This window comes from Primulina tabacum, chromosome 12, assembly GCF_025594145.1.
Source record: "Primulina tabacum isolate GXHZ01 chromosome 12, ASM2559414v2, whole genome shotgun sequence".
In the NCBI taxonomy this organism is placed as follows: Eukaryota; Viridiplantae; Streptophyta; class Magnoliopsida; order Lamiales; family Gesneriaceae; genus Primulina; species Primulina tabacum.
Window position 1 is genome coordinate 8340797 of NC_134561.1, and position 23529 is coordinate 8364325.

Consider the following 23529-nt stretch of genomic DNA (forward strand, 5'->3'; position numbering starts at 1 on the left):
CCTTCCTAAAGAGGAAGAAGGGGTGAAGTAGGAGTTTTATTTTCGAACATCCATAAAATCTTGTGTCTTTACTTTCTACAAACACTTATATTTTCAATCGTTTCTTGTTAACAAGCTTGCCAACCAGTTGTAGCTATCATTTGAAATTCTGAACCATTTTTCGCACTTTTCAAGTGATTCATATTTCTAACTGTTCGAGAAAAGTTTCAACCGCCTAAAAACGATTGAAAACAAATTTTAAAAACGTCAATTTCTTAAAGAGTTTATTCACATCCCTCCATTCTAAACCCTTTTCTCAATCCTAATAAAACAATAAAAAAAAATCTGACTTCCATCTAAACTATGTAAATTCCTGGATTAGTTGTTAGTTTAAGGCTGACCAAGTCTAGATACTTAAAAAACGAACGTTTTAAAAAGAAAATGACGAGAAATTAACACTCCAGATTGTGGTTTGGTTTTATGCAAATTCTCTGAGCTAGCAGATCCCTCCACTCCAGATCGTGGTTGGTCGTACGCATATAAAAGGAGATGGGCCAAACTTTTTAATTAATCGATAGGCTTTGTTCTTTTATTTACTTTGAGCCTAGAAAAGTTTAATTTTGTGGTATTTTAGCTAATTTTTTTTGTTCACATGACTGATACTCTTCTAGATCCTTTTGTATCCATGAGTGCATGTTTTTATGGAATAATAGCACTTCTGTGAACCTTAATTTTCTGGACTATATGTTTTGAACAAAAATTTAGAAACAAATCTGGGTAAAACAGAAGTCATAACATACCAAAAAATTAAGGCAGCCAACAAAATTCTCTAAAACAAACAAAAAATGTAACATTTACAATATAATTAATTGTGTAAATACAATCCCATATTATAGTGACCACCTTCTTCTATATTGTGTAAAAATAATAAAAATAATCGATAAATAATTGCGTGCAAGGAACCAGGATCCTAAGTCGTCGCGGATAAAGAAACATCCGCGTAAAAAAAACCATATATATTTCAGGAAAAAAGCGAAGGTGCATGGTGTGACATTTTGTTACAAAACGTGGAGAGGAAACATGAAGATTGTATTGATCTTTGAGCTGCAAATGAAATTCAAAAAAGCCAATGCTTCTTTCTGTGTACTCTTGGAGGAACTTCTGCAAAGTATTGCACATTATAGGATGTAATAGCAAAATAATCCATCAGAAATAAATAAAGAAAATAAAAATATAGAGGGAAGATTTTGAAAAAATATAAAGATTCGTGTCACCTCCAGCTTGATACAATGAATTATAGTGAACTTCACTCCAAAAGCTCAGCCACAAGTCTATGAACATATACAAGAAAGTCAATAAAAGATTCTGAGTATAGTCGTCATTCTAGGACTTTAAACTGGCCTGTACTTCGACTGCTGTTAAAGTTATGAATGTCTATCAAACGAACCTCTCAATGGATTTTTTTCCTTTGGAAGGATTTCGATGAAGCAGGTGTCCCGGAAAGAGGTGACCAAACAGATTCTTACTTCAAACTACAGAAAGTTTAACTGTGAAATCAGGTGCCAGTGTTAACGTATACACGAAAACAAGTTCAAGTTTTCTGGAAATGTACGAGAATACAGGCATTACATTACCACGTGCAATCATAAATGATAACTATTTGGAGAATCTAATCTATAAGCTAAAAGTTTTCGAACAACACAAATCACATGGAATGGCATAGCACTACTGTAAATGTTCCTTTTTTTTCCATACAAAATTTAAAATCTAAAATTAGTTTCAATTTTCAATGAGCTTCTCGTAAACCTCAGCACGAGCACCCCAAATCACAATTCATCAATAAGCATCATCACATCTGGTTATTTTCTTACGAGTGGTGAATAAACAAATTTAATGGAAGAATTCTAAGGGACAATTTAAACTGAACTAAGACGAATTTCAAAGTAATGGATCACGAAAGTTTAGCTTACTCGATCTGCAGCAGCTTGAAGAGTAACGTGGTCTCCCCATTCAGTCGATCTAGTTACAACAAAAAATATGTCAACATCTAATGATTCTAATCCTTCTATATGAGAAAAGTAATATTTTAAACCCACAATTAGACCTTTTCATCTTTTGCACATATCTTCTGTACTTCATGGGTACATAACTTTCATATAAATTTCTGTGGAGTTTTAGCTGCAAGCAAGAAACTCAGATGAGGGGCAGTAAAAATTCAACTCAAAATATTTTTTGGCTCAAAACAGCATTCAGATACCAATAATTTGTTCCTAATAAAGAATTAAAATTTGGAAATGTTGCATCAAATGTATCGAGGTATAGTTTTCTGAAGTCCATAAAAGACTGCAAAACGACATTTTCTAAAATGCAAATAAAGAAACACTATTTGTTTAAAGCTCAAAGTCGACCATGAATAAGTGATGTTAGCTACATCAAGATCTGATGGCCGACGCCCTCATGCACCACCAAAATATGCTTGTTTCAACAATTTCCTAATATAAACAATAGATTTTTTCCTTTCATTTTTCCTTCAAAAATAATCCATCAGTGTGGCGCGTAAAGTTAGGCAAACCCCTACTTGTAAACATCATCAAAAATCCGAAGGAGGGCCAGACCTGACCTGAGGTGTCATACAACTTGACATGACTAAAAGTGCTATTGAAATGAGAAAAATGGAGTATGAACCACAAGTATAACATCGATGATGGATAGGGTAATTCTAAAAACTTTTTCAATGTAATATGTTGGTTCCATCATGTCTATCAATCGAATCAAAAGATGTAAAAATATAATGTATTAAAAAAGTGATGCCTCAACCGAAAGGCCATGCTAAAGCAACATTATTCAACATGTCAAATCTGGAAACATTTTAGTGTGGAAGGTCAACTAAAATTGTCTAATTTTCTAGAGGTTGCATACACTACCACTGTAAAATCTCGAGATGACCACAACCGCCCTATGAAAAAAATGATTTATTAACTCCCCGTGTTTTCAAATCTTGAGCACAAGTATTCTTATGTTTTCAAATCTTGAGCACACGCACCTTTGTTTGTAAATGTTTTCAAGGGTATGTGTGCTCATTATTTTAAAACACGGGGAATTAATAGTTTTCAGCAATTTCATGACTTCATTGGGATAGTGTATGCAATTAACCTTTTTCTAAACATGTCAAGTAAAATTGTTAAATCTATCTTCCTGTCGTAAATTTGATGCTCATTCTTACAATACTGCCAATTCAGAGAGGGAGTTTGCTTTTCTTAGAACATTTAAGCCTTCTGGGCCAAGCTACTAATTAAAACTTCAGTAACTCTAAGCACCCTATATCCTCATATAAATAAAAGCCTTCCATTTTAATTGAAACAAGTTACTAAAGCAAGAATTGCTGAAGGGGCATATTTTCTAGAGTTCAGTAATTTTCTAATTTTGTGTAGAATAAAATAGACAATTGCAAAGGTGAATTTCAACTAAGGAATAATTTTAAACAAGTACAGTTTCAAAGTGAAGGTAAAAACAAATTAATGCATAAATTCATTCTAAGTGAAGGGAGGGGGGACTTCAAATAAGCATACCAAGGACCACGATTAAACAATTAGCATTTTTAATGAAGTGAGTGGATTTGCGAAAATCATGGTTTTACAGAAGACATTATATCATATCCTAATTCTCACCAAATTGAAAGGAAACAAGCACAGTTTCAGAAGATAATCTCATCATTACCCTTGGAAGCAAGATGTTTTTAGAAGAGAAGGCACGGATAGAGAGTTAGTGTCCCACAATAATATAATATGTTTTAAATAAAATGATACATTAACCGAAGGGTTGAAAAATGATCAATATAATCCATATGTATGTGTGTAGCTGGACCACACCTGTTTGACAACTTCCTTTCTCACATATTTGTGGTACTCTGGGTTCTTAAGTAGTTGATCAGCTATAGCTCGAAACTGTAAAGTAAAACAAGCAACTAATTGGAATAGTTAAAACACTAAAAATCAGTAACTCAAAAATGATGTAATTACATTAAAAAGTTAATACAACTACGCTTATTTTCTGAAAAGGAAAAGGCAGTGACATAATACAATGGTAAGCTCCATCAAGAAACCAACCTGGCAGTTTCCATCTCCTTCAATTTGAAGTTCAGCTAGGCTATATGCCACCAGCCTGATGATAAGCTAAAAATATGAATGATGTGCCTCAAAAGATGAGCATACCACTAAAGAAAGGATGCAAAAGCAAGAAAGATTAATTATTAACATTGTAATATTGCCCGAGCATGCTTCTATATGCGGATGAATCAGGCTTCAATATGAAGGCAACTGTTAAACAACTTTACAAATACCTTGTCGCCAAGTACTGCATTAAATTAATCAGAGAAATGAGGAGAAGAATAGAAAAAATTTACAAGAATCAGCTCCGGCCCAGACCGCATGCTTTAAAAAATTGACCACACAAGTCAATCAGTACCAGAAACCTCAAAACTAACTCTCTCTATCAACCCCAGCGACAATTATCCACTGTCACAGGCTCACGGCATCACTATGCCACAGCAACTTCTAGCCATCCGATTTAAATATCACAGCCAATACATGCAGTAAATTATCTAATTATATATCAGAGAGTACAGCAGATGTAATATATAGCCCACCACTAAGTTGAACTTAAAATAGCTTTTGCAAATAATAGCCTCCACGTAATTTTGAATTCTACGTAAAGAAGGAATTTACGGCTCAAATTCACATGGAAGAGTGCACATTTTAATGCTACGAGCCCTTCTCTATCAGTCAAGTGCGAGAGGGAGCAAAGCCAGGAACAAAAGTTTTTTGAGTTTGTTATTCTCTAGTTAAGGCCCGAGGAATATACCAGCAATGGGATATACTAGGATGTTAAGTGAATCAAGTCATCTCGATTCAAACTCCATGGGGTTCAGGATTTTATAGCTCAAGTTTTTTGATGAGATAGGGCTCAAAATTTATTCATCAGCTCGCGCTCAAAAGTGGCTCGATAGCTAAAGAAAAAATTTAAAAATATATATATACTTAATAATATAAAAATTTAATAATTTAGTAATATTTATTTTTAATTATAATTAATCTTAAAATTTTGATACTAATTCTATACGTAAAGATCATGAATGCATTAATACAATTAAGTTTGCAAACAAAGTTCCTGATCTTAGTTTACGAGCATCTCTACTAATAATTTTTGTAACATAATCTGAGCTCGCGAGTCATCTTTTGTGGCAAGCTCGAAGTCAATGTTCCATAGTGGATCTCGAGCTCGACATGATATTTTATCCCATTTTCATTCTCAATTTCTTTCCCATCATTGGGCTCCATCTTCCCACACCAAACCTGAACTTCGTCTATAGAAGTTGGGCATCATCTCAAATTATTTAACTACTCAATTAATAACCTCTCACCACAATCTCCTAGTCCCAGCAAGCAGCACTTTCAACTATTGTTTGATTAATCACAAAACAAGATAAGTAAAATCCTGGTAATCAGTCCAACTAATGCGAACATGTAAAAGGGCAAGAAAGAAGAAGAATTCGGTATAATAAAGACAAACATTTGCTCAACTCCCTATATTCATAGCTAACATCAAAATCCCAATAACCGTGGACAAAAGTAAACTTTACCATGTATGTTCCAAAATGAAATCTGAACTATAACTTGACCATCTTAAGGTAGCTATGCAAAGCAGAAAGAAATAACACTAAAAAAAGGTTGAGAAGTGAAACATAAACATAATTGTTGTTTTTTAGTAGTTATTTCCGTAACTTTTAACATTATGCCACAATTTATTAGAGTTCTTTAAAACTTTATTGTACGCTAAAATAATCAGAAGTAAGTCATGAATAAGTAACAACCTCTTTGATAGCCTCTCGTGATCTAAAGTTGCATCATTTGCATCAGGAATACCCCCAATGACCCGAGGAATGTGCTGCCAATACCATAAACTTGTAAGTCTGCATAGTACCGAAATAAACCAACACAGATTTCACTTCTGTGAGTTCTTATCTAGTATCAAGTATGAATAGCATTGTCATGATTACCATCCATAAATAGTTTCAAGAAGGAGAAACCAAATGGCTAACTATTCTTCCTAATAATATTAATCAACAAATAAATCCACATGTTATTAACCACAAGAAGCGATTCAAGCCATATGCAAATAATCCCACCCAATTGGGAACATGCTAGCCACTTGTTTGGTCATTGTCTACGTACATTTCACAATATACCTTATATTAACAACAAATATTATAATCTAATTAAATAGACTCAATAAACTACTTCAAAGAACAAAAAAAATTTATTTTTGTGGTCAAGCTTATACAAGATTCAATCTTGAACACCACCCCCCAATCCAACAAAAAAAAAAATCAGATTCAGTCGCTACCCCATAGTCAAGAAAATATTTCACTACTCCTCTTTTTACCAATGAGCATAACAACAATCTCAGAAAATCATAATGGAGAATATTGAACAGAAATCGGCACTCAAATGATCTTATATATACCGGGATCGAGCCAAGATGAGAAAGCCTTTTGCCAAGCTTGCCATCATGTTTCATTCTTTCTTCTTCATCTAAGATGGTAGCAATGGCATGATCATCCTCAGTATCATTTGAGCTGCTATTCCAACTAGAACCTGAGCTAGCACTTGCGTTTCCATAGAACCCACTCATACTAAGACACCTCAACAATGAAATACATGTCAATCAGAAACAACCGACAAATGGATCACAAACAAAAGTAAAATTCCACAAAATCATCATAAAATAAAGTTTTTTGATCCGATACCCTAAAATAAATCCCAAAAAGGAAATCTTTTCAAATGGGTCGGATTAAAATGATGATCCAAGTTAGATTATGAAGATCTTGATGACCGAACAACAGACTCCCCATCAGATTAAAAGAAAGAAGGATGCTCAAAAAAGAGGAAGCAAACAAGAATTGTGCCAACAATAAAAGAAATTACAGTGTTAAACTGGAAATTGAGACGTACCTATGAATAATAATGTAAAAGGATTAATCGGTACTCGGAAATTTTTTAAATGAAATCCAGAAATTTTGGATGTTTGATCAAAATGGGGAAGAACGAAGAGAATTGAGGTATGAACTGTCTGTTAGGAATCCTCCCACATTTTCCAACCACCGTACATAAAATATAAAATCATATTTTATTTTATTTTTTAAATTATTTTATGTTTAACTTAATTTATTTTTCTCATTTTTAAAAATATAATATATTTTAAAATAAGAGCAAATTTCAAATAAATCATCAAACCCTAATTTCATTTAAAATTTACTATTTATTTATTAAAAGTTAGTTTAAGCTCTCTACTATATTCAATATTTTGCAAATCATACTTGAATCCTTTTTCGATATGTGGCGCTGTTAAAACTATCAAACATGTCTAAAGGCCTAAGACTATGCAAGATTTTCAGCCTATATATCATGAATTTGTTAGAGTAGGTGTCCGTCAAGCCAAGTGTTGACCGATGGTTCATGTTTAAACTCTATGTATAAACAATCTTTATTTTAATAATATTTGAAGTTATTGTTTTGGCACTTCTTTATCTGTATACACATACTAGTTGCATAGATAAAATCCTTGAATATACAAATAGTAGAAAGAATATGAGATGCTCATATGATGAGTATCATGAAACTCATATTTGCAATACTGTATATTCTAAACAGTTCCAAGTCGATTCAGCCGCCGCTAAGAAGGAGATAGGCCGCTCGAGTTTGAGACTAGTATCTGCGATGTGAGTATCATGTTTCATTGGTAGGGGACTTTGTGATGTCCGAGCATGCAGATAGGTGCTCCTGGTAGAGTGCACTGAACAACCCTCCATAAAGGACTTTCCAAGTGGTTCTCACTTATCGAGTGGAAACGTCCTAGTTTATGGTTGTACACCATTAGTCCTTATGACCCGGGACAACATTGAGACTCTATGTGCTAGCATTACACTTTGACTTGTTACCGGCTCTCATGGGGTCATCAAGTGGCAAGGTTGGGTGTTTTGTCAAAACATATAGGAGTCGATGCATTGTAGTCGGGGATTCACCGCTCACCTTCAGGTATGGATATCCTATGTGAATTCATGTGTATGTAATATGAAATCTCTGATCAGAGTATGGTGGTAATTATGAAAGGGATTTCATAGATTACACCATCGATGCAACTACGACATGACACATAGTATCGATTCATTGACAATTCTCGATATACCAATGGTTGTCGAATCGGTCGAGATATATGAGTTGAAGGGACCGTACTGTACGCTAACCATAATTGAATGGTTCTTGCAGGCACTATCATTTGATACCTAAGGAATCATATAAGCGATGCTGCTAGGCGTTTAACATGATTGGTTGGGTATTATCAGACTTGAGTTCTGACGTTCTTGTTATCAAGGAGTTGATAATTAAGAATGGAGCAATTGGGGTATGCTCGTATAAGGACATGTTAAGTCCGAATCACATGGAGATGTGAATCCACGGCTAATTGTATCAATGAACCATTGAGGGCCACACAAGTACTAGCTTTCTAGATCCCGTTGAGAAGTAAAATAGTTCAATGTGTTGAACGGCTTATAAAAGAGTTTATAAGCGTAAGAAAAAAAATAAAAGTATGACTTCTATAAGGAGAATGTAACTTTTAATTTGAGGAAGTGTTCCTAAATTAAAAGTTGGCCAAACAAATAATGTATTTGAAAATTGTGATTTTCATAAACATTATTATGGATTAAATTAAATTAATTCAAGTGGAAGTAATTAAACACTAGTGGACCTAGTAGAGTTCAAATAATTAAATTAATTCAAGTGTTGGATTAATTAAATAACATTGGGCCTTGTAGATCCCAATTAAAAACAATTATTAAACTAGTGGGCTTGAGTAAAATCAAGTAAAGTTTTAAATGGACTCAAATGTGTTTGAGACATTTAAAATAAAAAAGTACATGGGCTTTGTAATAGTTACAAGCCCAAGTCAAAATGCATGCTTGGGAGGTGAAAAGTTGGAGGGACCTTTTTCAATAATCCAAGCATGGCATGCTCATGCTTGCTTTTTGATTTTTTACACACCAAGAAAGAACTCCCTTCTCTCCTCTACTCCACCTTGGCCGAAATTTCTATCATATTTCTCCTCCATTTTTCTTTCTTCAATTGTTGAAGAAACCATACACTTCTCTTTGAAAAATCCTCTTATTTTTCTAGTGCAAAATAAGAGGTGTTCTAGCTAGTCGGTGGTGGGCCTAATTTTGGAGCAAGGATAGCTTGAAGATTGTCTTGCCATCAAGAGCTTAGTTGCATATCAACTAAGTTGGAGCCAACATCAATCTTTTAAGATTGATAGGTATATTTTCTTAAAACACCCTATGTATGACATATTTCGTGTTTTTGTATTTGCTACACATCTTAGTAGAGGTGCTCGATTTTTGCCTTGAAAAACATTTTTAAAACTTCCGTTGCATATTCGGGCACCTTAATCGATCCCCTTTCAGAATTAAGGGTTTTTTTTGTAATAGTCCATCATGCTTACATTTAACAAATTAAACTATTTACCTCTTTAGCCATAATGTCGTCGGGTTGTATCCACCGGATTTTACAGACTTCTCATCACAGCCTAAGAACGCAGTCGCAACAGATGATTCCTAATGTAGATCCCTTCAAAAAAACTTAACACAACTCAATATCGTTTCTTATCTCATGATGTTTAGTAAACAAGTTTAATTTAAAAATAATATATGAGAGGGGCAATAATTTTATTTTGTAGGTATATATAACACACATAAACTGAAAATATTTTCCTTTACTTTATCATTTCCTAAAACATTCATAACTTTACATATTATTTAAAATTTCAAAAAATGTCTCATATCATTCGTATACGTCAAGATTGCTAAAAATACCATATACGTGCAAATACGTTAGAACTTATAAAAATGACTTATATCATGCATATAATTTAAAACTTCTGAAAATAACATTTTACATGATGTGAAATTGTTTTAGGAAGTTGCAAACCGTCATTGACTTTCCTCGAACTGGCCGCTCACGATTCAACGTTATACGTACCCGGACGACTTTAAACTTTGACTCAAGGAGAGGACTTGATTTTAAAACTTCAAAAACACCCAAAAATATCCAGTAGCTTGCTGTAAATTCAATATTAGGACCTACATTTCAAAAACGACTCAATTCGCTTATCGGATGACTCGTTTACCATCGTTTTCACGTTTTCGATTAAACAAACTACCAAAATACCCTTCCGACTCGAACCAACAGGAGACCAGACCTTTATTAACTTCCTAAGACACACTTTAAGCTGTTGGAAGTCCCCAAGCCCAAACCAAAACCGAAACATGGAATAAAATTTTAACCTAAGCTCACTTCGCTCTTTTTTTGACACGTTCGGACAATTTACGACCTCGAACGGACCACGGCTCGAAACGACCCCAAACCAGGCCCTATACCCCTTCCTCATACCGTAAGAAAGACCATGGTTAGGCCATTTTGGACACAGAACAGACGTCTCACGCTCTACAACTCAAGCACCAGCAGCGCTCCTCATGGCTCCTCGCATGCAGCCGAGTACAAACGCTCCAGAGGCTGTGGGAGCCTTTTGCTTGACTCATGGCTCACACTAGACCCTCACTAGGACCCTAAGTCACATCCCTAGCCCCTGGAACAGCCCTTAAACCGATCCTTTAGCCCTAGGAACCCCCACGCTCCAAAACAAGCCAACATGCATGCCCTAAGGAGTCACGGCTGCTGTGCTTCACCAGCTCGTCCAGGCCCTATCCGAACCCAACCAAGACCTACCTAGGACCATAAATAAACCCTCCAAACCATGTCAAAGGCACCATGCAGCCCCCCTTGACCGATGAAGTCCAAGCCGCACCCTTTTCTCCTCTCGGCCCGCACGCCTTTGGTGTCCAGGTTTGGACTGCCCCTTGCAGCCCTTGTTTTATATTTTGTCCCTTCAATTCTCTTCCTAAACCTCTAGACCAGTACTTGGAACCCTCGGTTTGCATCCTTCCCTCAAAAATTTTCCAATCATTAGCAAGTTCTTATTGGAAACAAGGAATACATATGCATGAGATTAAAACAATAACTTTTGTAAACTTTTCACACAAAATCAGCACATATGCAATAATATGGATTGAATGGTGCTTGAAAAAAGGTTTGAAAACATGTCTTGTTCCTTTATTTTTACGAGATACGAGAGATGGCGCTACGAGAGACGAACGGGACGCAAAGCTTTTCCTCCCTTGCTATGAAACTCACGGCCACCTAGAGTCCTAGTGTGTGCGTGTGTGTGTTGTGTGTGCTGAAGGTGAAAGTTGCGTATGTTTGTGGGGTGGTGTAGGCTATGTTTTATTTAATTAATTTATTAGATTGTTAATTGGGCTTTAGGTGTAGTTAAGTGTCCTAATTATTTAATTAAATATTTATTAATCTAGGCCCATTAATGAATTAATTAATACCATAATTAATCCACTAAAAAGTCCCAAAAATATTTAAAAATATTTGGTGTCACTCGTTTCTAGTATCGCACGCCTGAAACTACTCATTTTCTAGCAAAAGTTTGTTACCGATTAAGTTCGTCCCTTACTATAAATAGATTGCCGCTTTCCTATTTTGGACTTACTAAATTTAGAGTTTTTATTTATAACTTTTTAAAAGTAGAAACTCTGTCAAAATCGTCCCCGGTTCTCTCGTCTTCTGCCATGCATCGCGTATTCGACTACGTAAAGTTTACATTCATAACATTCGGTTAAATAATCATTAAATCATACAGATACTTTGTAGGGCCCTTAACTCCTAATCGTTATTACAATATAATTTGATTAGGGTTAATTAATTACAGCGGAAAACGAGTTTAAATTTTCTTTACAATGAGCCCAAAATATCTTATTTGAATACTAAAAATAGTATTTTATCTCACACTATAAAACATGCCCACACATAAGCAAAACCAATCACAGACAAACAATTCATATCCTCGGGACATGTCCCGGTATATAGATACATATATATACTGGGAACAAAACATAAAATATAAGCTCAACTGTGACTCCCTCCAGAAGTATCATCTCCGGCCTCCTGATATCCTGGAGTATCTGCCATTGTCCACACACAAAGACAACAACAGCCTCCTTGGGGGTGAGCAAAGCTCCGTATGGAACAACCATCTTATATACCACAGATATCTAAACAATGATATATGATATGCAATGCTTATATGTCGTGGAGATATCAGGTCAAATGCCCATCCACTGAGCACATGTCAGAATCAAACGACAATGCTCGAGCTGGCACACCTGCCTCAATCAGGGATACTCGTATGATAGCGTCGACAAAGCGCTATCAAATCCCAAATCTTAATCAATCATCGGGGCCACAAATGACTATGCTTTAAGGGTCATATAATACCAAACATAGCATTGTGTTCACAAACCCCAGAATCAAATCAAATCATATCAGGGTATCCAAGGATCATAGCTCAACGTGCATGTCATGTATCGATGTATGCATCAAACGATGTGTGTTAACAAAATATTTATTTTATACATCATATTCCAATCACAATGTCATGTATGTCACATCAAGTCATTACATAAGGCATATAGACACATATTCTCAATCAAATCAATCAAACATATATCATATGATACAGATACATGTCGTATGTTACCCGGTCGCAACATACCTCAATTCCTCGTTCCAATCGATGTAGCTTGAAGATATCAGTATAATAATCTATCTACATCAATAACATATTCATTTCAATCAATAACATAATTCAAAATCAATAATATAATTTCAAATATCTTTTGAAACTTTGAAATCTCATATCAAATTGAAATCATAACATAATTTAATTCCGACTTCAAAACTTAGTTTCTTGTCGGTTATTCTACCGCATATATTTATCAGAATTAATAATAACTGAAAAATAATTATTCAATCTCAACCCTACGATTAAAATTTCCTAATTATAATAAATTGGGAATAATTCAAAACAACATCACTATAATCATCTCTTCTTCGTTAAAATCATACACTATTCAACAATCTTCAATTCTAGTATGATTTAACAATTTATCGGATTTATTCCAAAAATCGACGAATTTCAAACATCTCCAAAAATATAAAATTTATTCCTCAAATCGAAGACCTCGTGTCAACGATCCCAGAACTGAAGTCGGTTCGTTGATTGGATAATCTGATAAATCGCACGATCGAGAAGAAAAAATCAAAATCCCTTATCCACCATTTCTTTCTTCTGTAACTTTCATTCGAGTTACGTAAATGAAGTTATTTTTTATTTTTTTAATATTATATTTTTTATTTTTTTAATATTATATTATATTATATTAATTTAATGGTATCAGAGCCATGAAAATAGTCTGGATAATAATTTAGCACTTTTTATTCAAATGAATATTTTCGGTTTAAAAGAAACTGTTCAAAACAGTTTGAATGAAGAATATGATTTACCTGAAAATTTAGACTTATTGAATAAATGGACTATTCCTAAGATAGAATCTAAAATGATCTATAAGTTAGGAACCTTTGAAATAATTGGTTTTAAACAGGTAGTTAAAACTACAGAATCATCGGTACCACTTCATAATAATGAAATGGTTATTAGATTGTTAAACAATAAAGATATTTTACCTTATAGAAAAAATTACAGATTCATGGATATAGGTTTAATTCAAATAGCTTTTAGACCTTTTGTAAGGCCCGAGATTTTAATTACGGTAATCTGAGATTAGTTTGAAATTATTTATTGATTACTTGATGGGATTTAGATGGGACACATTGGAATTGGATTTTGTATTGTGAAGTGCGGGTTGTGCGTGACCAGAAGGTCTCGCGCATATGCGCGGAAAGTGTGCGCGCATATGCGCGAGCCATGCGATGAGCCGAGGGAGAACTCCAGAGAGTTCGGCGCATATGCGCGACGTGGATGGGCGCATATGCGCGAGGTAGGCAGAACGTTGCGCGCACATGCGCGGCTTGAATGCGCGCACATGCGCGGAACGTCCAGAGAGTTTGGCGCACATGCGCGATAGAAGGCGCGCATATGCGCGAATGGTGAAGGCACGAGACAGTAGGTCTCGCGCATATGCGCGCGCGAGCAGTTTGGTAGTTCGGATAAGGCTTCCGGCGCATATGCGCAGCCTTGTGCGCGCATATGCGCGCGACATGCAACACGAAAATAAGCCACCTGCCCCTTGAACATGCATGAGATATATATATATATATATATATATATATATATATCATGAATTGTTTCAGAATTGAGAAGAAACGAGAAAAGGATCGAGGAAGTTTACCAAAAATCCTTACGCCTTTATATTTTGATCCGTCCGTCAGAATTTGAATCCGACTTCAGTACTGTGTTCCTATCAACGCAGGCTACAACTGGACGTAAGTTTTGTTACGTTTAGATACGGTTTGAAATTATGATATTGTCAGAATTGAATAGGAATCATATATGGTGTTTCTGATACAGTGGACATCGTATAATCGAAGTCAGATTAAAGAACAGACTGGTTATGTAATTGTTATGATTTTTGGAATTGATTAATTGAGATTCGATATCAGATTTATATTGTTATTTAAATTATGAGTTGCACCGATATTGATTATGAATTCTGGTATTATATCTGTGGTGTTAGAATTGACGGGGTTATCGAGACTGTATGGTTATGCCGTCGAAACATCCGTAAATTGATATTGATCAGATTCAGTATTGGTTGAGATGGTATTGTGGTATCATATGTCGATTGGCATTGATCAGATTATGTTGTGATTTGAGTATTAATCAGAACAGGCTTTGAACTGAGTTATATACTGATATTGTATCTATTCGATTGTCATTATCAGATTGGGTATGGACAGAGTTGACTTCAATACTTCGTCTTCGTCGGACCGAGAAGATAAAAGTATAAATTAATGTTGAGTTGGGATTGCACAAGTCGAGTGAGGTTTGGCTCGAGTTTTCTTAAATCACATACTTTACCTTATTGTATTGATTTGATTGATATACTTGTTCTCTTGATTTATAGACATCAAGTATTAGACGAGTAATCTTGTGACAGAAGTGCCTGATAGTGGTTGGATCGCCACGAGCACATTGCACGATGTCACAAGATAGTGTATTGGCGATAGTGCCAAAGTCTGTCACTGGATGTTTGGCTATCGATGTGGATAGAATTGTAGTTTTTTCTATTACTGGTGATCGGTACTATATCGATGTGGATAGAATCGTAACTCTTCTATTACTGATGATCGATATCATATCAATGTGGATAGAATCGGAGTTTCTTCTATTACTGGTGATCGATACTATATCGATGTGGATAGAATCAGAGCTTCTTCTATTACTGGTGATCGATACCCTATCGACGTGGATAGAACTGGAGTCTTTTCTATTACTGTTGGTCGATATGGGAATGCCAACTTCTGAAAATCGGGATCCCTAGACTAGGATTGAGTCTAGTCTTAAATGTGAAGTCATGAGTCTAATTGATAGTTTATATCGAGTTATGTTGATTATGTTCCTGAATATGGTACATGATGAATTATGTTCCTGATGATGGTACATGTTTAGAATAGGATTTATTCTTGATATGGATTTATATTCTGATTTGAATACATGTTAGACATATCTGTTATATGTTTTTATATTATTTTTATGATTGCATGTATACATGATTTATACTGAGAATGTAATTCTCACCGGAGTTATCCGGCTGTTGTCTTGTTTGTATGTGTGCATGACAACAGGTGGGATAGGATCAGGGTCAAGAAGAGAACGAGGCTGGACTAGATAGCGTGGAGATCCGGACTTCGAAGCAACTTAGGATTCAGCACTGATATATAGTTGAACCTAGTTGAATTCTTGTAGATAATACAAGATTTGTATGTTTATGTTTATTATGTAATTTGAATTGAAGTACATTAAGTTTCCCCTTTGTATTTTAAAAAAAAAATTTAGACCCTGTTTATTATAATTGGTTGAATTATTCCTAAAGACGATTAAGGAATGAATTAGCGTCAGGGTCCCCACACCTTTAACATTAGAAGGACTACCAGAAAGCTTCATAGCAGCTTTAAGAGATGGTAGAAATTTGAATTGGAAACAATCCCTTATGGGAATAATTCAATCTAGTCTGGCTCATGGTCCAGTATATTTTGATGTTTATCCTAATTTATCTTTACCTTTGTCTGATATTAATATATTAGATTCTTTAACATTAAATGTTAAAACTCATGGTTATAATTATACTCCTGGTACAGAAGTAATATACATCTGTTATCGTATTTATTACAAACCATTATTTACATTGAATCCTATATGTAAAAGAATAGATAAAAAATTAAATGAAACTATTCTAATAGAAACTAATTTTAATAGATCTAATATTACAACCCGTAGATCTATAAAATGAGAAGAAATTGAATTTCCAGAAAACTGGATAATTGAACAAGCTGTTCCTAGAAATCCTATAATAAATAGAGATTTACAACAAGTTATTCAGAATAATGAAGGATCTGTTCAAATGTAGTTTAATAATGAACAAAGAAGATTATTGCCATCTTCTATCTATACTAGATCAAGATCTAGTCATTCTTATATTTCGCCTTTAGATTATTTGGTGGATATTCCTCAGACTTCTAGAACTTCTACTTCTCAGATAAGAGAAGATGTTGAGTTTTCTGTACAAGATACAGTAGATGAATTAATCATAAATCAAAACAATATTGTTCATAAAAGTAACTTTCAAAAAGTTAGAGAAACTGATACAGTTTCAGAAATGAATTTTAGTATTTAATGGATAGTAAATCAAAAATTGATTTGACTAAAGGATCTATTGCTAGAGCAAAGATCAATGCAGAATTTTATTTACTCAAATGGGAATCTTTCAGAGATTGGTACTTTAAAAGTTTCTCTGAAGAAGAATTTGAGTATATTATTTCGGAATTTTATAAATATTGTGAAAACCAGAATAAATTAATACATTTTGTTCCTTGGTTTTTCAAAACTTTTATCATAGATTATATTTCTATTCTTGAAAGAAATTATAAACTTTCTTCTGGACAGATTCAAAAATCTGTTTATCCTCCTCAACAATCTTTTATTATAGAAAAGAATAATAAAATTTTAAATTTTACTGCTTTTTCTAAGTTATTTGACAATGATATGTTACAGATTATTGTTAAACATATTAATCAGATAATTGAAAAACAGAATTATACAAATTTGTATCTTACGATAATAGGATAAGAGATAGTTTCTCTTAAAGATCGTATTGATAAAATTATTCTGACTATTAATCAAATTAAACCAGATGTTCGTATCCAAACAAAAGAAGAAGAAACTAATATTATTTCTATTTCTACTTCTTCTATTCAATCCCCTCCAGATATAAATGATTTTAAATTTAAATCTTCTATTTCTGATATAGAAAAATTATTAGAAGAAAATTTTAAAAATTTGAATTTAAATACTCTTAATGAAGAGTTTGATGAGAATCATTCTGATGAAAAAATTAATAAAATTAAATGGGCAGATAGACCTACCCAAAATAAATACTATTATAATAGACCTACTCCCATGGATGTTCTTATTGAAGAACAAGAATATATATTTGCTAATAGTTATAATGGGAAAAGTATTTATGAATGGAATATTGATAGTGATAAGCAAATTTCTAATACTGCTCACAGAATGCTTATGTATAGTACTGTGAGTAAAACTTCAGGTAATACTGATAAAAATATTGCTAAGATGATTATATCAGGATTTACTGGCCAACTTAAAGGTTGGTGGGATAATTATTTAAATCAATTCCAAAAAGAAGATATTATTAATTCAATAAAAATTGAGAATAATATTCAATCAGAAAATGTAGTCTATTCATTAATAATGACTATGATTGAACACTTTACTGGTAAATTCACTGATGATAGTGAAAAGATTCGTACTTTATTAAGTAATCTAAAATGTAAAACACTTACTGATTTTAGATGGTATAAAGATACCTTTTTATCTCGTATATATGAGATACCAGATTGTAATAATAGTTTCTGGAAATCCAAATTTATAGATGGTTTACCTTTTCTATTTGCTGAAAGAATTAGAAAAGTATTAAGAAAAGATGAGATTAATATTCCATATGATAATTATACTTATGGAAATTTAATTAATACTTGCATTAAAGAGGTTTTAGCTCTCTGTAATGAATTAAAATTAAATAATCAAATTAAAAGACAGAATTTACTTGAGAAAAAAAAATTAGGTAAATTTTGTGATCAATTTGGTATGGACTTACCTAATAAAGGTAAGAAGAAAATTAAAGAAAAAGATGAAAAACTTTATAGAAAGAAAAGACATTTGTCTGATATACAAAGAGATAAAAAGAAGAAAAGAAAAGAAAGCCGTGATTTACGGAAAGAAGAAAAATACAAAAATAAATTAATAATTTGTAGAAAATGTAAAAGGCCATGACATTATGCTAATCAATGTTGGGTTAAAACAAAATTAATAATTTAGATATAGATGAAAATCTAAAAGAAACATTATTTAAAATTATAATGGATTCAAATAATAATTCTGACAGTGAAACTGAGAATGCTTCAGAATCTTATATTTCAGAAGAAATTATATATAGTGAATCAGAAATATCTGATTTAGATGAATGTAATAATTGTATACAAGGAAAATCTTGTTTAAATCATATAGAGGATAATAAAAATCAAACTGATGATTTTTATAAACTCATGTCTCAATTTCAAGACTTAAATATTAATGTGTTAACTAACAATAATATTTTTGAATTCCTTAAAATGATTAAGGATCCAGTCTTAAAATCTACAATTATTGATCAAATGAAGAATACTGCTTCAACTAGTAATAATAATAACATTCTTGTTAAACAAGAACAAGCTTATTCCATGAAAGAAGTTAAAAATCTTCTAAAACAGAAATATAGTAAACAGAATCCGGTTACTATACATGATTTAGTTAAAGAAATAGAAAATCTTAAAGAACAAGTAAAAATTTTACAACATAATAATAGTTTAAATTATCGTATTTCAATTATTGAAACTAATAATAATAATTCAGTTAATAATTCTGATAGTTTTGATAATCTTCAAGATATTTCTTTTCCTGATCCAGAAAAAAATATTTATCTGTTTTAAGTATGATTATATCTCAAAAATGGTATACCAATATTACTTTATTAATTGATAATTCTTATAAAAAGAATTTCATTGCTATGATTGATAGTGGTGCAGATTTAAATGTTATACAGGAAGGATTAATTCCTACTAAGTATTTTCATAAAACTACTCATTCTCTCTCTCATGCAGGAGGAGAACATTTAGAGATAAATTATAAATTACCAAAAGTTTATATTTGCAAAGATAAAAACTGTATTCAAACCAGTTTTTTATTAGCGTTGATATTTCTAACCAACTTATACTTGGTCTTCCTTTTATTTATCAAATTTATCCTTTAACTTATGTTGATGAAACATGTATTATAGCAACTTTTCAAGGAATCCTATTTCCTTTAAGTTTATAACTAAACCTGTTCATAGAATTCTTAATGATTTACAAGAAAAGATTGATAGGAAAACTTTTCAAATTAATTCTTTAAAAGAAGAAGTTAATATTTTAACTATAGATGATAAATTACAAAATCCTAAATCACATGAAAAAATCAAACTTATTTATAATAAGTTTTCTTTAGAAATATGTAATGATCTTCCAAATGCTTTTTGGAATAGAAAGAAACATATTATATCTCTTCCATATGAAGAGAATTTTGATGAAAAAAATATTCCAACCAAGGCTCGTCCTTGTCAAATGAATTCTGAATATTTAGAATTATGCAAAAATAAAATTCATTCTTTATTAGAAAAAGGTTTGATAAAACCTTCTCAATCTCCTTAGTCATGTACTGCTTTTTATGTTAATAAACATTCTGAACAGGAAAGAGGTGTTCCAAGATTAGTCATAAATTATAAACCCCTTATTAAGGTTTTAAAATGGATTAGGCATCCTATTCCTAATAAAAAAGATTTATTAGATAGATTAGTTCATGCAATTATATTCTCAAAATTTGATTTAAAATCAGGATTTTGGCAGATTCAAATAAAAGAATCTGACAGATATAAAACTGCTTTTAATGTTCCAATAGGACATTATGAATGGATAGTAATGCCATTTGGCCTTAAAAATGCCCCTTCAGAATTTCAACAAATTATGAATGATATTTTTTATAATTATAGCAATTTTATAATTGTTTATATTGATGATATCTTAGTATTTTCAAATGATATTGAAATGCATTTTAAACATTTAGATATGTTTAAAAATATTGTTATTCAAAATGACATTGTTATCTCAAAATCTAAAATGATTTTATTTCAAACCAATATTAGATTTCTTGGTCATATGATTGAGAAAGGGAAAATAATTCCTATAGAAAGAAGTATAGAATTTGGTTCAAAATTTCCTGATATTATAAGTAATAAAACTCAGTTACAGAGATTCTTAGGAAGTTTGAATTATATTTCTCCTTATATTAAAGATCTTACTAAATATTCTGCTATCTTATATGATAAATTAAAGAAGAATCCTTTACCTTGGTCTGATAAACATACTAATGTTGTTAAATATATTAAGGAAAAGGTTAAAAATCTTCCCTGTCTTATGCTTGCTAATCCCCAATGGGAGAAAATAGTTGAAACTGATGCTTCAGATATAGGTTTTGGAGAAATCTTAAAACAGAAAGATCCCCAAAATAAACAAGAATATCTTATTAGATTTTATTCTGGTAAATGGAATAATACCCAGAAAAATTACTCCACAATAGCAAAAGAAATCTTAGCTATTGTCAGATGTATTTTAAAATTCCAAGATGATTTATATAATCAAAAGTTTATTATAAAAACTGACTGAAAATCTGCAAAATTTATGTTTAATAAAGATTTTAAACATGATGTTTCTAAACAAATGTTTGCAAGATGGCAGGCTCATTTAGCTCCCTTTGATTTTGAAATCATTTATAAAAAAGGTGAAGATAATCATCTTCCTGATTTCTTAACTCGAGAATATTTATCCTAATGTTTTTATCCACAGATATGAATTCTCGAGGAAGAGGAGAGTCCTCTTATAGAGGACGAGATAGTAGGGGAAAACCCCCTAATATCATTTCACAGCAAGGTAAACAGAGGCTTATATCCCAGAACTTATCCAGTTCATCAGCCAGTAATACTGAGCAAAATAATGAGTTATACAATGAGTTTCAAGAATTCTTGAAACAAAAACAGAGAAGTAATACAGATTCTCAATCTTCAGCATCATATGCTAATATCATCAAAGAAGATGATAATGATTCAGCTCTATATACAGAGACAAAACATCGTGAATTGATTCTTCTTATAGAAGAAAAAGATACCCAATGGGAAAAAACTCCATGTACTATCATGGAAAGATATTTAACCAATACATCATATGTATATGGTTCTTACAAACAAAGATGATTTTATGAAAATCTTCTGTTATCTAGAAAAAGTGTTGATATAACTCACTTTTTCAGTAACACTCAGCAGAAAGGAAGTTATAACTTCTCAAAGTTCATTATCAAAAAGATAATAAAAATTCCACTTAGGTCCATCAATCGGTCGAAATCGAACCACTCCATGACAACAATCAACAGTAGCTCGATTCATCATTAAGATATCCATGCCAACAATACAATCAAAGTCGTGCATCGGGAGGACAATCAAATTCAGAAATACCACATTATCTTCATATATCAATACACAATTATGCACAACTTTCTCAGACAAAATAATCTTCCCTGCTGGCGTGGCTATCGACAAAGTATCATACAATGGGGTACACTCAATATCGTGAGATGCAACAAATGCATGAGATATGAATGAATGAGATGCTCCTGTATCAAATAAAACACGTGCAGGATAATCGCAAAGCGTGCAAATACCTGCAATTACGCCTCCAGGAGCTTCTCTCGCCTGATCCTCAGTCATGGCATACACTCTCACTTGAGGGGGAACTTGGGCACTCTGACCACCCGGTCCTCGATATCGTGGGACACTCGACTGCTGAAAAGATGGAACAGGAACAGCAGGTCTCATCATACTGGGGCCACCTCTAAATCCTGGCTGGGGTTGGGAAGAAGTCGTACCCCTGTTCGGACATACTCGAGAGAAATGGCCTTCCTGCCCACACTGATAACAAGTACCAAACATACCTCGACACTGCTCGATAGTATGTTTACCCCCACAATGGCTACAGTAAGGAGCAATCACAGGACTCCCTCGCTGTGATCCACTCGAACTCGAAGAAGACGAAGAAACAGAACCAGTCTTCTTGAACTTCTTACCTCTCGGCCGCAAAGTAGGCTGCTGAGCTGACACCAGAGATGGAGGAGTATACTGTGGACCTCCTCTCCTAAGTCCAGCCTCAGCTGCCTTGGCTCGTTCCACTGCCTCTGCGTAGCTGGTAGGCAATCCAGAAACAACATAAGTATATAAAGCAAGATGTAATCCATTTACAAACCTGTTATATTTTTCCCTCGCATTCCCAGCTACGTGAGGTGCATACTTCAACAGAGTCGAAAATTTTGAAGCATACTCCGCAACCGACATCGTTCCCTGCTGCATATTATTGAATTCATTCTCCTGAGCAGTATAATAAGATGGAGGGGAATACTGCTCCAAAAACTGGGCCTTGAAGACATCCCATGTGACTTCAATCCCGGCCTCTTTCAATCCAATCTCAGCAGCTTCCCACCAAGATTTAGCTCGGTCCTTCAACTGATAAAGAGCAAGTTTCAGTCTTTGAGCCTTGGAATACTCAACAATATTAAACAGATGCTCAATATCCTTCAACCAGGCTTCAGCACTTTCAGCACTCTCAGTGCCAAAGAACCTTGGTGGTTTTAGATCCTGGAATCGAGCCATCACCACATCCATGGACAATCCTTCAAATTGCCCAACTATTCTCTCAGTACTGCTACTCGTAGTTTCATTTGTGGGATCCATCTACAAATCAAAAGATGAATATCACAAATCAGTAACAATTTCATAATCTCATCATCTCATATCATCAATCTCATCAGATACTTACTCGAATCAAATCAAGTACGAGCAAGTAATACAAATAAATCAAACACATACGCACAATTCATTTGTGCCTATTCAAGTGTACACAAAAATCAATCAAGCATTCCCAGCTATGCTCTGATACCATACTAGTGTGGGGCCCTTAGCTCCTAATCGTTATTACAATGCAATCTGATTAGGGTTAACTAATTACAGCGGAAAACGAGTTTAAATTTTCTTTACGATGAGCCCAAATCATCTTATTTGAATACTAAAAATAGTATTTAATCTCACGTCATAAACATGCCCACACGTAATCAAAACCAATCATATACAAACAACTCATATCCTCGGGACATGCCTCGGTATAT

General features: G+C 33.3%; 1 protein-coding gene across 4 annotated transcripts; it reads right to left on the bottom strand.

Moving 5' to 3' along the window:
- Positions 1–786: 786 nt before the first annotated feature.
- On the bottom strand, positions 787–7136 carry LOC142520883 (OVARIAN TUMOR DOMAIN-containing deubiquitinating enzyme 11-like). Of its 4 annotated transcripts, none has more exons than XM_075624042.1 (10): positions 6990–7136; positions 6502–6670; positions 5849–5922; positions 4086–4140; positions 3849–3923; positions 2084–2157; positions 1950–1998; positions 1427–1511; positions 1254–1310; positions 787–1140 (listed from the first exon to the last, which is right to left on the bottom strand). In XM_075624042.1, exons 2-10 carry the CDS (start codon positions 6667–6669, stop codon positions 1097–1099), a joined length of 681 nt encoding a protein of 226 aa, XP_075480157.1. In that variant the 5' UTR covers position 6670; positions 6990–7136; the 3' UTR covers positions 787–1096. The 4 variants fall into 4 exon arrangements, with proteins under 4 accessions (XP_075480157.1, XP_075480159.1, XP_075480156.1 ...); XM_075624044.1 differs by having other exon boundaries at positions 5849–5947; XM_075624041.1 differs by having other exon boundaries at positions 6502–6679.
- Between the last annotated feature and the right edge of the window lie 16393 nt (positions 7137–23529).

Bases quoted from the DNA above. Each gene is read 5' to 3' on its own strand.
- LOC142520883 (XM_075624042.1), bottom strand. From the start codon at position 6,669: ATGAGTGGGTTCTATGGAAACGCAAGTGCTAGCTCAGGTTCTAGTTGG. The intron at 5,923-6,501 runs GTATATATAAGA...TGGTATTGGCAG, and splicing joins CTCATCTTGGCTCGATCCCG to CACATTCCTCGGGTCATTGG. The intron at 3,924-4,085 runs GTTGGTTTCTTG...TTTACTTTACAG, and splicing joins AAGGAGATGGAAACTGCCAG to TTTCGAGCTATAGCTGATCA.